The following is a 13,770-nucleotide window of genomic DNA, read 5'->3' as shown; positions in this document are numbered from 1 at the left end:
GGTATACTGATTACAGCACCTTGTCTACCTTGTTCTTCCAACATCAGTGCTGTTCCTACTCCACTCTTTCCCTACCTTTCTCTCTTTTCTCTGCTCTGAGTTGATGCTTGTACGCTCAACGTTGTTTAATGGTGTAAGCCAAGTTTAAAAAATAGATCTCTTCTTAAGGTGCTCTGAATTATTATGAAGTACAGTGAACAGGACACATTACACAGTGCATGTATCTCTCTGTGACTCTCTCCATTTCTCTCCTATCAGTACAGTAAATGTGTGTCCTCTCTCTGCTCTGTACAGTGTATATCTCTCTACATCTCTCTCTCTCTTTGAAGAACACTCAGGGTTTCAGGTTTCTGTCGTTTGGCATTCAGCTTTCGATTCTCTTGCTCTCTTTCTCTTTCTCTTTCTCTTGCATTCTCTCTAAACAGTGCCCTTACCCTCTCTCTCTCCCTCTCCATCTGTGTTTACAGTATCTCTCTCTCTTTATGTATACAGTACTTGACTTTTTCTGTATGCACATCATCTGACACACATTCTGTCTGTATGCGCAGATGTATGCGTGTGTACAGTATCTGCCCGCTCCTGTCTCTGTGCGTGTGTACAGTATCTGCCCGCTCCTGTCTCTGTGCGTGTGTACAGTATCTGCCCGCTCCTGTCTCTGTGCGTGTGTACAGTATCTGCCCGCTCCTGTCTCTGTACGTGTGTACAGTACCTCACCCGTCCTCCCTCTGCATGTGTGTACAGTACTTAACCCCCTCCTCTCCCTGGGTGCGCAGTGCCTGACCGCCCTGTGTCTCTCCCTCAGGCTGCTGAAGGACGCCCTCCAGGACTCCCAGTTCAGCGTGCGCTATCAGTACCTGCTGGCGGCGCTGCTGTGCTGCTCGGGCCGCGGGCTGCGGGAGGAGTTCGACCGGCAGTGCTGGCTGGTCACCATTCTGGCCAAGGTGGCCCAGCGTGTGCGGGACGCCTCCCCCTCTTCCAGACAGGTCAGGGTCTGGGACCCCGCCCCCCAGGAAGCCCTCACACAAGCCCCCCGTGCTGCTCCCCTGGCTTCTGTCGCTCTTTCTGAGCTTCTTTACCTCCTGCAGTGCACTTGCACTCACCGGCAGAGATTGCCACTGCGGCAGTGGATGCGTATGCATATTTTATAGGTGCAAAACCACTGAAATGGGTCTATAAATATAGATGGCACATGCATTAGTGCAGGGGTATTAAATGTGCAGTGCTACCAGAAAGGTTTCTGTGGACCTGCATACAATTTCCCTGGTTAAAAATGAAAACTGAAACCAGCAAAATAGGCCTCAGGATTAGCACATTGCACAATGCATGTTCTGTTTTCTGGATTTTTTGGATTGTTGTCTCATGATTATTGGTTGGGGTCATTCCTGTTGTCATGTTTTGTGTCTGTGTGAAATGTGATTGCTCTTGTCAGACAAATTGTAAAGGGTGAGTCTGACTGTCCAGCATCAGTGGTTATGACAGCATTGTGGCTGAATACAGACAGTGCTTACAGTGTGGGTTTTTTTGGGCTGGGTGTAGCTGGGCGTAGTGTATGAGTATTGAGCTGTGGTATGTGTTAGTGCGTTACTCACTGCGTCTCCCTGGTGCTGCGTTCCCAGGCCATCTTGCGGGAGGGGCTGGAGGAGGTGCATCAGTTTTTCTCCATCAGCAGCAGCTGCCGACTCCCCCTGAACCCGGGCCTGCTGGTGCAAGGCATCAACATCCAGGTCTGTGTGAGTGTTTGTGTGAGTGAGTGAGTGAGTGAGTGAGTGAGTGAGTGAGTGAGAGAGAGAGAGAGACTTGGTATTTCTCTCACCGTGTGTGTTGTTGCCTGTGTCTGTGTCTGTGTGTGAGTGTGTGTGTGAGTGTTTGTGTGGGATTGTGTGAGTGAGTGAGTGAGTGAGAGAGACTTGGTATTTCTCTCACCGTGTGTGTTGTTGCCTGTGTCTGTGTCTGTGTGTGAGTGTGTGTGTGAGTGTTTGTGTGGGATTGTGTGAGTGAGTGAGTGAGTGAGTGAGAGAGAGAGACTTGGTGTTTCTCTCACCGTGTGTGTTGTTGCCTGTGTGTGTGTTGTGTCTGAGTGTGACTGCACTATAAAACCTCTCTGCAGTCCTTCTGCTGGCCCTCAGTGTAGGCAGCAGTCCTTTACATTAGTTGTCAGTTGTGCAGTGTGAGCTTGCTGTCCCTCTCCTCCCAAGCGAGGCATGAGGAAGGGCAGCACCATCACCACCCTCTCTCTGTGCTCCCTGCAGTCCTGCTCCTACTTCAATTCAAATGCCGTCCCACTCAAGCTCTCCTTCCAGAACCTGGACCCCTTGGGGGACAACATCAACGTCATCTTCAAGGTAATGCCACAAGCTCACCAGTACAGTCTTCACAGCGGTCTCATTCCAGACCCTCCTGCAGTGATGCCGCGTGTTTGATGCTAATAAAGTCAAAGAGCTCATTAGCTCTGACTGCAGGCTGATCGCTGTGCTGAGGAAAAAAGAATGGAAAAAAATTGGTGTAGCTATCATATTTCTTCAGCGAGTTGATTGATTTGAGCTAATCAGGATGTTTGCTTGCTGTGGAGAGCACAGGATTTTGATTCATTTAAAACATCAAGCAGACACAGTAGCTGCAGCCGTTAAGGGCTTTGCAAAGCCTCGCTCACTCTCCCATCACTGCTTGCATCCAGTCAGGGGACGACCTGCGGCAGGACATGCTGACCCTGCAGATCATCCGCATCATGAACAAGATCTGGATCCAGGAGGGGCTGGACATGCGGATGGTCATCTTCCGCTGCTTCTCCACGGGCCGGGGGCGAGGTGAGAGTGGCTGTCCAAGGGTCAGATCGCATTTCATTTTAGCCAAAGAAGTAATAGTGGACATAGCCCAAAAGGAGCAAAATGCCTGAACACCATATACATGCTATTTTTAAGTATAGTTATATATAAACTGATGTGCTCTTGAGGGGACTAAAAACAACACCAGATTCCCCTTGTGAATGTGAGACACAGGGGTGGGGTCGAGGGAGTCCTGACTGAGCTACTTTATGGACGCTACACCCCCCCCCCCCCTTTACAGGCATGGTGGAGATGATCCCCAATGCAGAGACCCTGCGGAAGATACAGGTGGAGCATGGGGTCACGGGTTCCTTCAAGGACCGCCCACTCGCTGACTGGCTGCAGAAACACAACCCCACCGAGGACGAGTACGAAAAGGTGGGAGTTACAGGAGTGTGCTGAACCTGCAGGTCTTTGTGTTCCCCTTCCTGTCCTTTAGAGTTCATCTGATGAGCGGGTCCTTTGTTTGAAAAATATTAGGTAACATTATAAACTTTAAAAACATGAGTGTAAATGTGCTTGGCAGGTATCCACCAAGGTAACAGTTATCTGTCATGACACACAGTGATTATAGTTTTATAGAGTGCCCATTTAGCTTATTTATGTCACTCCCAGAATGCAGTGGGGTTGCATGTACGTGTGTTTGTGACCCCATCCCCCTCTGCCCATTGTTCCCAGGCCGTGGAGAACTTCATCTACTCGTGCGCAGGATGCTGCGTGGCCACCTACATCCTGGGCATCTGCGACCGGCACAATGACAACATCATGCTCAAGACCAGCGGCCACATGTTCCACATCGACTTCGGCAAGTTCCTGGGCCACGCACAAATGTTTGGCAACATCAAACGGTAAGCTGGGGAGGGGTCAGGGTAACAGTACAATTCACTGTGGAACACTACGTTTAAACTTTGATGGTCACGTGCAGAAAGATTTGAGGCTGTGCTAACAGTTCAGTGAACCAGTGAACTGTTGTGTGTGTATGTGTGTTTTTTGATGTGCCCTGTTTAACTTTTAACTTTGTGGTTAGGCTGTTTTTCTCCTTGTCCATCAACAGACTTTGTACAGTAATATATTCATGTGCATGTAATTTATTCATGGTAACTTGTATTGTGTCAGAGAAAAAAGGTGGCTCTTTTAATCTATTCTTCGCTGAAGCACGGCCCACTTAACGCCTATTTGCACGCAGAGAAAAGAGGATGTGTGTTACAGTATGTGTTTAGCTTTGGGCTATTTCATGTTAAACGGGTGTGAATTTTTGTCAAACCAATTACATTATTGTGAAATTACCTTGATTTGATGCCGATGGCATGAATTGAAGTAATTATCTTCATGTTGAGTGAAATATTCATTTTGCCTTATGCTTCACAAGCGTTTACCCTGAACATGAACCAGCATTGCCATCTACATGTGTATCACCGCTCTATGGAAATAAACATGTTTGCAAAAAGGGCAAGGTAGAAACTATGGTACCAACCATGGAATACAACCACTTTCTGTTGAGTTAAGTGTACCCCCTTGCATATAGCAGAACTAAAATGATTGAAAAGGAGTCTGACTGCCACCCCATACATGTAATTGGCTTAAAGAAATGTTAAAGTTTATGTGTTGTTGGGGGAATTGCTTTACAGGGACCGGGCGCCCTTCGTCTTCACCTCAGACATGGCGTACGTCATCAATGGGGGTGACAAGCCATCCAGTCGCTTTCATGACTTTGTGGACCTGTGCTGTGAGGCCTACAACCTCATCCGCAAACACGCCCACCTCTTCCTCAACCTGCTGGGGCTGGTACGACCCTCACCTGCACACACAGACACAGACACATTCAGATCTAACAGACCTTTCAGCCGGTTTGGTAATTTAGTATTACTGGTCAGGACAGCTGTCTTTTTCCATGCAGTAAGGTGTTTCTGGGTGTAATTTGATGCTTCGACGTGCAGATGCTGTCCTGTGGCATTCCGGAGCTCTCTGACCTGCAGGACCTGAAGTACGTCTACGACGCCCTACGACCACACGAGTCTGAGGCGGACGCCACCATGTACTTCACCAGGTGAGGAAGAAGAGGAGAGTGGCTAACGCTCTAAAGCTCAGCAGTCTGCAGCTGATGTTTAGTAAGGTTTTAACACAGCCGAATATTTCCTGTGTTCTTCTGTCACTTCGACCCACCTCCCACTGCTGGTTATAAGGTCCTTTGTGGGAAGTTTCCTCTGGGCTTTCGTAGCCTCGTCTGAATCGAAGTCGTTAGCGTCCGTTGGTAATGTCATGTCCGCTCTGTAGTAAGCAAACCCCACCTTCTAACATGGCTGCCCCTCCCACAGGCTCATTGAGTCGAGTCTCGGCAGCGTGGCCACCAAGCTCAACTTCTTCATCCACAACCTGGCGCAGATGAAGTTCGCCTCCTCGGAGGAGCGCCCCGTGCTGTCCTTCGCCCCGCGCATCCACACCCTCAAGAGCGACGGGCCCATCCGTAGCCTCTTCGTGTTGCGCCACATCAAGACCTACAGCCCCAATAAGGGATATGTGAGTCAGACCCGCGTACGGTCATCGAACAGTCAGAGAGCAGGCCGTTCTTTTCCTGAGTGTCTCCAGTCAATAGTATGGATGAAGGTTGGAGAGTCAAAGTGCAGCTGATTTGTCATTCGTCCATATTAGTTTGTGTTGACCATTACAATATTGACATCTGTGCGCTTGCAGTGTTGCGCCGTGGTGTCATCAGATGGTTTGGAACAGCAAGGTTAGGGCACTGCTTTTTGCACTCTTGAGCAGGGCACTTAGCCTGAATTGCCTCAGTAAATATTCAGCCGTATAAATGGATAACATGCAAAACTGTCACCCTGGATAGGAGCATTTTGCAGACATATAAATAATGCATTGTAATGCAGTGCAGCGAGAAACATGATTAGTTCATACGTGCTAACCTGCTGTGAGAAGTCAGCTTGTCAGTATTAAAAGCTCCAACAGGCTGGTTCCTGCGTCTGAGTTTCATTTAGTTTTTCTCCCCATGGGACTTTTTTCCTGGGGTATGGCGGCATGGTGAAAGTTTTTGTCCGTGTTGGTAGAAGCAATTGGTGTGAATCGGCCAGTCAGGAAATTTACCTGAGGTTACCTCCATTTTTTCACCAGAGCTTTTTACCTGCTGTTTTTCAGTGCATCTTGGGGAAACCCCCTAGGGTTTTTGTTTACTTCCGTACATCTGTTATGATTCACTGCACATCAACTGAAAGTTTCTGAAAGTGTTCAGGAGTGTTCAGAATAGACTCAGATTTGTCAAATGGAAAAAGAAGAGTGGGTTTTGAAAAAGTTAACAACCAAGGCAGTTTACCAAAAAAGGTCACAAGTATATTCCTTTGGTAATGGAATTAATACTATCATGATTACAAGTCAAGTCAAATCTGGAAGTGCTGGTGATGACAAAGAACCTGACAGTCATGGGGTGTAGTTAATTTGCTACTCAAAAAATCAAAAATACACTCAAAAATTGCTTGTCACTTAGATAAGTGTCATTTGATGAAAGTGTTATATTGAAATCCATCCTTTAGCTAAAGCAGTGTTGGTAAAAGTGAATCTAGGTGTTAAAAGACACTGAGCTTGAAATGTCAGGAAACTACTGGAGTGTGAACAGCTCTTAAAACTGGGGTTGACAGTGCGGTCTCTCAAAGCCCAGAATGGGTTTGGTTCCAGGGATACTGTAGCTTTAAACAGGCAACTAATTTAGACTCATAGCTATGGATGAAACGAATACAGTCCCTAAATAGATAGGATAGTTATGTAATCTGCGGAGAAGGGCAACTGGAGCTTGCTGTCAACACCACACGACAAGACCCAAGCGATTCCGTCTTGTTTTTCTCAGACCTATGTGGTGAAGGTGGAGCGTGATGGCCAGCAGGGGGCGACGCTGGTCCAAAGGAGCTTTGAGGAGTTCCACGAGCTGCACAGCAAACTGCGCCTCATCTTCCCCTCTTCCAAACTTCCCAGGTGACTGCCGCTCTCCGTCATTCCCTGTATGAGAGTCCCTTTATTCTGTCAGCTCTGAGTCTGTTTAGTTTTACAGGTCATCCCTTTTCACCTTTTCCAAGAGGTCCATGTTACCCATATTTACATACATAAGATTAAAACTGCTTTCATCAATATTTCCCATTATTGTAGCTGTGACTTAAAAACACCTGATGAATAGATTGACGGTTTCACAAATGGTGACACTGGCTCAAGCTGCTGACAGACTCAGGGTGGTGAGACGTGTTATTTAGAGAAACACGACAGGAGCAGTTGTAGCACTGAAACAACTCTAATCTGCCCCTGCACCAGCTTCCCCAGCCGATTTGTGATTGGCCGGTCGCGAGGGGAGGCCATGGCAGACCGGAGGAAGGACGAGCTGAATGGATACGTGTGGCATCTGGTCCACGCCGCACCCGAGGTTGCACAGGTAACCTCCGAACTTTGACCTTTGGCATAACATGCACCCCCCTGGCGCTCTTTTTACAGCCAGAACTAAACTATTTCAAGCTCAGCACCAAGGCAAATATTTGCGCAAGATATGCTATCAAGGAGACGGTGCGCTCTTACAGTGTATTGATGGACTGTTTCTAGTGCTCATTATACTTTATGAACTCTACCAAGGTAACATTGTACCACCAATGGTGGTGGTAGAAAAATGGATGTGAAACTCGACTTGAAGGCTGCAGGTTTCATTTTCATTTTTCATTTTCAGGAGGTATACTGCTTCCATTGCAGAGAAACGTAGTTAACTGCGTTTTTTCAGTGTCTAACCAGGTGACTTCTGTGTTAAAATGTAAGAACTGAAAGTTGTATCTGCTATGCAGAAAGAGATGCAGTAACCCGTCTGTGTTATGTCATCTTTTTTTATGGTTTGAATTGTGTCCACTCAGTGTTTTATGATCTGTTTATACCCCTCATTTTAGCCACAAGCATCAGCAGTAAATATAACTCCTTTCCTGCTATAAAAGGAGGCATAAAGTAGGAGAAATAAAGGGGTGTGATCACGAGCGGTTTCAGTTTGACACAGACGCTTTCTTGGAATTCAGTCGCTTGTTTCCGCGAAGCAGACATGTGCAGGGGAGTGGCAACCCTGCCCTGTGCGTTTGCAGTACGCTGCAGGCCTCTATCAGCTGTCTGTGGCAGAGCTGGGCTGGAGGCGGGGAGAGACGGGTGCCTTCAGTCCTGGCACGCTACACGCTACTTTCACTTCCAGCCCCTTCCCATTTTTATCAGTGACGTGCAGCACAGGAAGCACAGCAGGTTAGCCCTAAGCAGGCCTTTTGTTCTGAAGGGCTCACAACGAAAACCCAAAGGACAGTTGCTCTTTTGACTGGAGGAATTGCATGCAAACCATCACACCGACCTTAGCGCTGCAGTGTGACTCAGGCGTATTGTTAACAGTGACAGTCAATGTGTAATGGAGGGAGTGGCTGCATCCCCTTTGTGTGCCTCTATCATTGACTGCTGTCACTCCCTTCTCTTCCAGTGCGATCTGATTTACACCTTTTTCCACCCCCTGCCGAGAGACGAGAGGCCGGGGACTGTTGTCAACACCCTCCAGAACAAAACAGCAGGTACGAGCGCATGTGTGCATCGCTCCCCCATCCCTGCTTCCTCACTTAGTCTGAATATCTGCACCCACCCCCCACCCCCCACCCCCCCATCAACTCCATGATGAAATCCTGTTGTTCTGGCTGACAGCAGCATAGGCTTGCAGCGTATTCCCTCTGCTGATAACAGTGCAGGCTTAGAGCAGGCCGTATTTCAAAAAAAAGGGCCGGTGTTTGAGTGACGGCGGTGGACACCGGAGTAATGACTGAAGGCGGGTGATCAGATGTCTGCCTTGCGAGATCCAGTTACTTAATGAGCAGTCCCTGTGGAAGCTGAACCTGTTTGCCCAGCGCAAACACGGAGACTAAAGTGCTTTCCGCGTGCAAACAGACATGAGCGGAGGCGGAGGCAGAGTCCAGCATGAGCTTGTATCTGCACTGCCAGCAGAACAGCCCGGCGGTGTCCTTGGCAACAATCAAGCCTGATAAACCAAGCCAACCAGGGGCCGGGGCCTTATCCGCTGCCATGTGCAGTGTGTTCTAAATCACACAGAATGTCCCTGATGACAGCTGCGTTGCAGTACAAGGGAACCTCGTGTCACATGGTCAACAAAAAAAAGATAATACTGTAAAAAGGATAATACAGTGAGGCCTCATGATTGACTCTCCAATGACGCACGTCACAGTCCATGGGGGCAGCCAGCGGGGAAGAAAGGTTGCTTCCTGTATCGAGTTCCCTGTAAGCGGCACACCCTGTTCATCAAAGATTAAAGTGTTTTACCCAAAGTGCGTGGATTCAGTTAAGCATTGACACTACACTGAAGGCCCAAAAGTTGTTTGAATTCCTGTGCCGCTTGGATTACCTGGATGCTGAAATTATTTGTGTGTTCCCCGGCGCATGGCAGTGAATCATTATCTGTAATGCCCGAATGCCCATTTTCCTCTTTAACCCCCGCTTTCCCCCTCCGGCAGAGGTGTCCTGGGTGCCCGTCACCGGAAGAGTTGTGGGCGAGGTCAAGCTCTCCATCTCCTACAAGAGCGATAAGCTGTTCATCATGGTCATGCACATCCGAGGGCTGGTGAGTCATGAGGACGAGGGGGACGCAGAGTACTGAGGAGCACTGATGGCTGGTGTTGGCCTCTCACTCACCCACTCATAGAGGCGGGAGACAGGCTAGAGGCTGAGCTGGTGGCATCTTTTCATTACTCCCAACAAAAGTGCCATTGAAGATCGAACTATTTAAACTGCTGAACGGCCAATTGGTCTTCATTAAGCAAGGTACTAATTGGCATCGCTGTTTTGTTCCCTTTGTAAAACGTGCTCAGCAAATAAAATTGAAGTGAATCGACCTGCGCAAGTGGTTCAAATTAGCAGGAATAAGGCCTTTCCTTTTTATTAGCTTAAACATTTATTTCACAGAGGGTTCAAGAGACAACTGTCAAAGTCTCAAATCCAGATCAGTATTAACAGCTTTTTCCATTAACAGCTTTTTAAGCCTAATTATTTAAGACCCCAGCTGGACTGAACACCAGCATAAACAGTGGTTCTCCGGCCAGAACTAGCATTTAGAAATGTGGCACCAGAGCCCTGTTCGCATTTTTGGGGCTTATTGCTGCCTGCTGTGGTGAAAAGCAGCCAGTTTACATGCCTCCAAAACCCAGGTTTGCCTGTGACAGTTCGTTTCTGATAGTCGTGATGTTAACATGTGTGTCTGTGATGTAGGAGCCTTGTCAAACTTGCCTGTTGCCACTCTCTCCCAGCAACCCCTGCAGGATGGAACAGACCCGGATCCCTACGTCAAACTGTACCTCCTCCCAGATCCGCAAAAGACCAGCAAGAGGAAGACCAAGGCAGCAAGGCGCACGTGCAACCCTACCTACAACGAGATGGTAAGAAACAGTTTGGTTTTAGAGGATTAAGTCAACAGAGAAACGGTTTCACAATTATCACAGGGGAGTCTGGGACATTCTTTCCTGGCTTGGTTAAAGATTCCGAGTCAACATTACCATTTCTCAACTCAAGAAATTTTCTAGGTTATTGAACCCACGTTTTCTGTCTGTATTGTTAAACCCAGAGTTCAGGACTGAAATTGTCAACAATGCAGAGGCAGAACTTTCATTGTACATGCCACTTCAATTTGTACTTCTACATTGTCTGCTGCACACTGGTGGAATGAGCTGACTGCTGAGATTCATAGAATGGACTCCCTGGGTGCCTTCAAGAGAAAGCTGAAAACTCCATCTCTTCAAGCTTTATCTCTACTCTACCTTCCACTCTGTCTATCCTGTCTATACCTATTTTCTATTCAAAAAAAGCACTCTAAACTAGTTTAGCACTTAAGTCAGTATTTTACTGACCTCTTGTAGTACTTTTCGATAACTACTCTTAGCATTGTGATGCACTTATTTGGAAGTGGCTCTGGGTAAGAGCATCTGCTAAATGACGTAATTTAATGTAATGTCTGGATTTGCTGTGTATGAAGGACACACGTCAGACTCAGTGTTTCATCGTTGTCCACTGTGAGCACATGGAGATGACACCGTCCGCAGGTTTGCATAGCGCTGGAGTGGTCGTGGGCTTACTGCTGTCTCCTGTCACCCCCTGCAGCTGGTGTACGACGGCATCCCTCGGGGAGACCTGCAGCAGAGGGTGATCCACCTGAGGGTGTTGAGCGAGGGGTCCTTCTGGGAGAACACCCTGCTGGGAGAGGCCTTCATCCCGCTCAAGACCCTGACGCCCGGCCACCGCTGGGTCGACTGGCACCAGCTGGGCACTGGTGGTCAGGATGCTGCACGCTAGGAGAAGATGGGGGATGGGGCGGAGAGGAGTGCGAGGACAGTGTGTGTGTGTGTGTGTGTGTGTGTGTGTGTGTGTGTGTGTGTGTGTGTGTGTGTGTGTGTGTGTGTGCACGTGCGTGTGCGTGTGCGTGCGTGCGCGTGTGTGTGTGTGTATGTGTGTGTATGTGTGTGCGTGTGTCAGTGACGGAGAGGTCTAGCTGCTCGGAGCTGGGTTATTCCCCCCAGTGGGGGTGTTGTGAGGAGTCTTCTTCCCAGGAGACGCTGAGACTCAGTGACGGAGGGTCGTCACTGGATACTGTAGAGGTGGGGGTTCACTGGCAGGCTCACCATGGGCAGCAGAGCTGGACCTGTGTGGGGGCGCTGGTTTCTGGCAGGGGCCCACGGACAAAACATGAGTCGCTGAGGATAATGCGAGGCCGGCTGCCGTCCACTCTGAAGATTTAAGCCCTGAAGAGAAGTATCTGGCAGAGCTCCACAAATCCAGGATGGACCGATGCCTCAGAGCGCAGAGCAGTCTGCCGCAAGCTGCCACCGGTTGACTCAACGTGGCCAACCCCACAAGGACGAGAGGAGCACAAAGGGAACCTTAAGTTATTTCTTCTTAAATGCTACCATTTCTGTAATTGCAGCTCAATTTGAGCTGTGTGTTGTTATACGGTATGTATGATTTGCATATGTACCAGATTTATACATAGATTGTTGTATGTGAATATTGTATGGTCCAAGTCATTCAGAGTAGAGAGTGAGATGGAATGAATGCTTTTGTACTGTAATTTAAAAAAGCCCATGATTTGGGAATGCCTGGTCAGAAGAATATGGATTGGGCGACCAATGGACATCATTTTGCGGGCCAACTGGCTGTCAGTGACTCTCACAGCTCACTTTTTGGTGTGTTTATACTGTACTTTATGTAGACCTCCCTCCTCGTCAGCTGTCTCTTATTTGTAGTTTATATGTTGAATAAGTGTATGACTAAAAATGGGAAAAAAAGCAGCCACAAGTCGTCAATGCCACAAGTAACATAACTGTGATGTCTGATTATAAACAAGTGCCCACTTGCCCACACAAGTGTCCATATGTCCAGAGTACTATTCAGATAACAGTTCAATTGCATGCAGTGGAATTTACTACTGGTTGACTATTGCACTTTTTTGTCTTACTTGTTGAGTGTTTTGAACTTACATTTGATTTGCGTATGCCTCTCTAAGAGATAGATGGGAAATATTTTATAACATTAACTATAAAGTAAGGAAAACAAATGGAGCAACACCTCCTTGCTTTTAGCTTTGATTCTTTCACTAACGGTGGGTACAGAGAAGTGGGATTTTAGTTGGGATGAGCGGGGTTGTATATTCTTAAAGTCCTAAATAAACTCTAGCACAAGTTAGTAATAACTCTGTATTATTACTTGGAGTTGATGATGCACGGGTTTAGTATGTGAGGAACTCCTGGCAGTGATTGTGTTCCCTTTGCCTCATACAGCTCAAGACGGCATTATATCCTTATAAAGCTCTAGAGTCCTCTGTTCTCCTGTGACAGGGATCATCTATCTTTCAATGCGTACGCACATCTGCACCGAATCAATGTTTAATGTGTTGCTCAGTGAGGGAAATTAGATTCGCCGTGAATCTGCAGAGGAATTAAATGGTTAAAACTCCAATTTGTTCAGTTTCCATTAGGTAGAAGGATTACTGGGTTCAAAAATGTTTGGACCACATTTTAAGGCTCTTGGGTGCCAAGGTTTCAGTGACTTAATTTCTCAAGGTGCTATGTTTTTGTAACCAGGTTTTGTTCAGAAAATGAAATGAGCTGTGTGTGGCTACTTCTGTTAGACCCTACAGTAGCTGAAATCTAGTTTTGAAAAGGCCATATTAATTATGGCAAGAAGTACTAGTCCTCCTACAGGAGATGGAAGTGTAGTTAATGAAATGCACAATTCATAGTTGTTTTAAATGAAGGTATTTTAAACAGATGGTTTCCTGATGAAGCATTAGTGTTTGTAAAGCTTGTATTATGTTATTTTCTCTTCCCTAAGGCCTCATCCAAAGCATAACTCATTTAGACATGAGTTACTGCTGATTCTGACTGACTTGTGTCTTTTCACTTAGGATTTTTAAATCTGGGGACTGCTGCCTCTGTTTCTGGGAATATGCTCACTGAGTGTGACATAAGTGATTAAGCTGGTATGTTGTTCTGATGTGAACCCAGTAAGAGGTTAAAAAAATGTAGCATTTGAAGTCTTGGATTCACAACCAACCTAACACGTTCAGCTGCTTTGAGTCAAACGCTGAATATGTTAACACCCAGAGGCAGTGCTCTAATGGGGAAGTGTCATTTTTAACTTTTTGCCTTTTTCATGGGAAAATGAGTGATTCTGGGGGTTCAGGTGGCTGCATCTTCAGGCACATCTTTCTTCTGTCTCTATTAAGTCTAATAATTGCAAATTTCCTTGTCCTTAGAAGTCAAAGGGCATCGGGGGTAGATTTAATGGAGGCCTTAGTGTATGTTGTGAGTGGAGGTTATGGCAGTTCCAGTGTGTTTTCACAAGTGGCAAGATTGTTTGTGTATGCCGTGTGCCCTGTTGAGGGCAGTGGAGTGTGTTGGGA

General features: G+C 47.2%; 1 protein-coding gene across 1 annotated transcript in view; it reads left to right on the top strand.

Moving 5' to 3' along the window:
• pik3c2b (phosphatidylinositol-4-phosphate 3-kinase, catalytic subunit type 2 beta) overlaps nucleotides 1-11,233 on the top strand; it is a 44,769-nt gene extending 33,536 nt beyond the window's left edge. The window contains exons 19-33 of the mRNA XM_036531194.1: nucleotides 803-983; nucleotides 1,617-1,724; nucleotides 2,250-2,342; nucleotides 2,675-2,804; nucleotides 3,064-3,200; nucleotides 3,501-3,670; nucleotides 4,451-4,607; nucleotides 4,760-4,869; nucleotides 5,138-5,339; nucleotides 6,670-6,794; nucleotides 7,125-7,242; nucleotides 8,302-8,389; nucleotides 9,338-9,444; nucleotides 10,127-10,255; nucleotides 10,974-11,233. Coding sequence (XP_036387087.1) covers nucleotides 803-983; nucleotides 1,617-1,724; nucleotides 2,250-2,342; nucleotides 2,675-2,804; nucleotides 3,064-3,200; nucleotides 3,501-3,670; nucleotides 4,451-4,607; nucleotides 4,760-4,869; nucleotides 5,138-5,339; nucleotides 6,670-6,794; nucleotides 7,125-7,242; nucleotides 8,302-8,389; nucleotides 9,338-9,444; nucleotides 10,127-10,255; nucleotides 10,974-11,165 — 2,047 coding nt within the window. The 3' untranslated portion in view covers nucleotides 11,166-11,233. The remainder of the gene's footprint in view (nucleotides 1-802; nucleotides 984-1,616; nucleotides 1,725-2,249; nucleotides 2,343-2,674; nucleotides 2,805-3,063; nucleotides 3,201-3,500; nucleotides 3,671-4,450; nucleotides 4,608-4,759; nucleotides 4,870-5,137; nucleotides 5,340-6,669; nucleotides 6,795-7,124; nucleotides 7,243-8,301; nucleotides 8,390-9,337; nucleotides 9,445-10,126; nucleotides 10,256-10,973) is intronic.
• The last annotated feature ends 2,537 nt before the right edge of the window (nucleotides 11,234-13,770 follow it).

This window comes from Megalops cyprinoides, chromosome 6 (genome assembly GCF_013368585.1).
Source record: "Megalops cyprinoides isolate fMegCyp1 chromosome 6, fMegCyp1.pri, whole genome shotgun sequence".
Taxonomy (NCBI): Eukaryota; Metazoa; Chordata; class Actinopteri; order Elopiformes; family Megalopidae; genus Megalops; species Megalops cyprinoides.
This window is presented reverse-complemented; position numbering and strand designations above follow the sequence as displayed.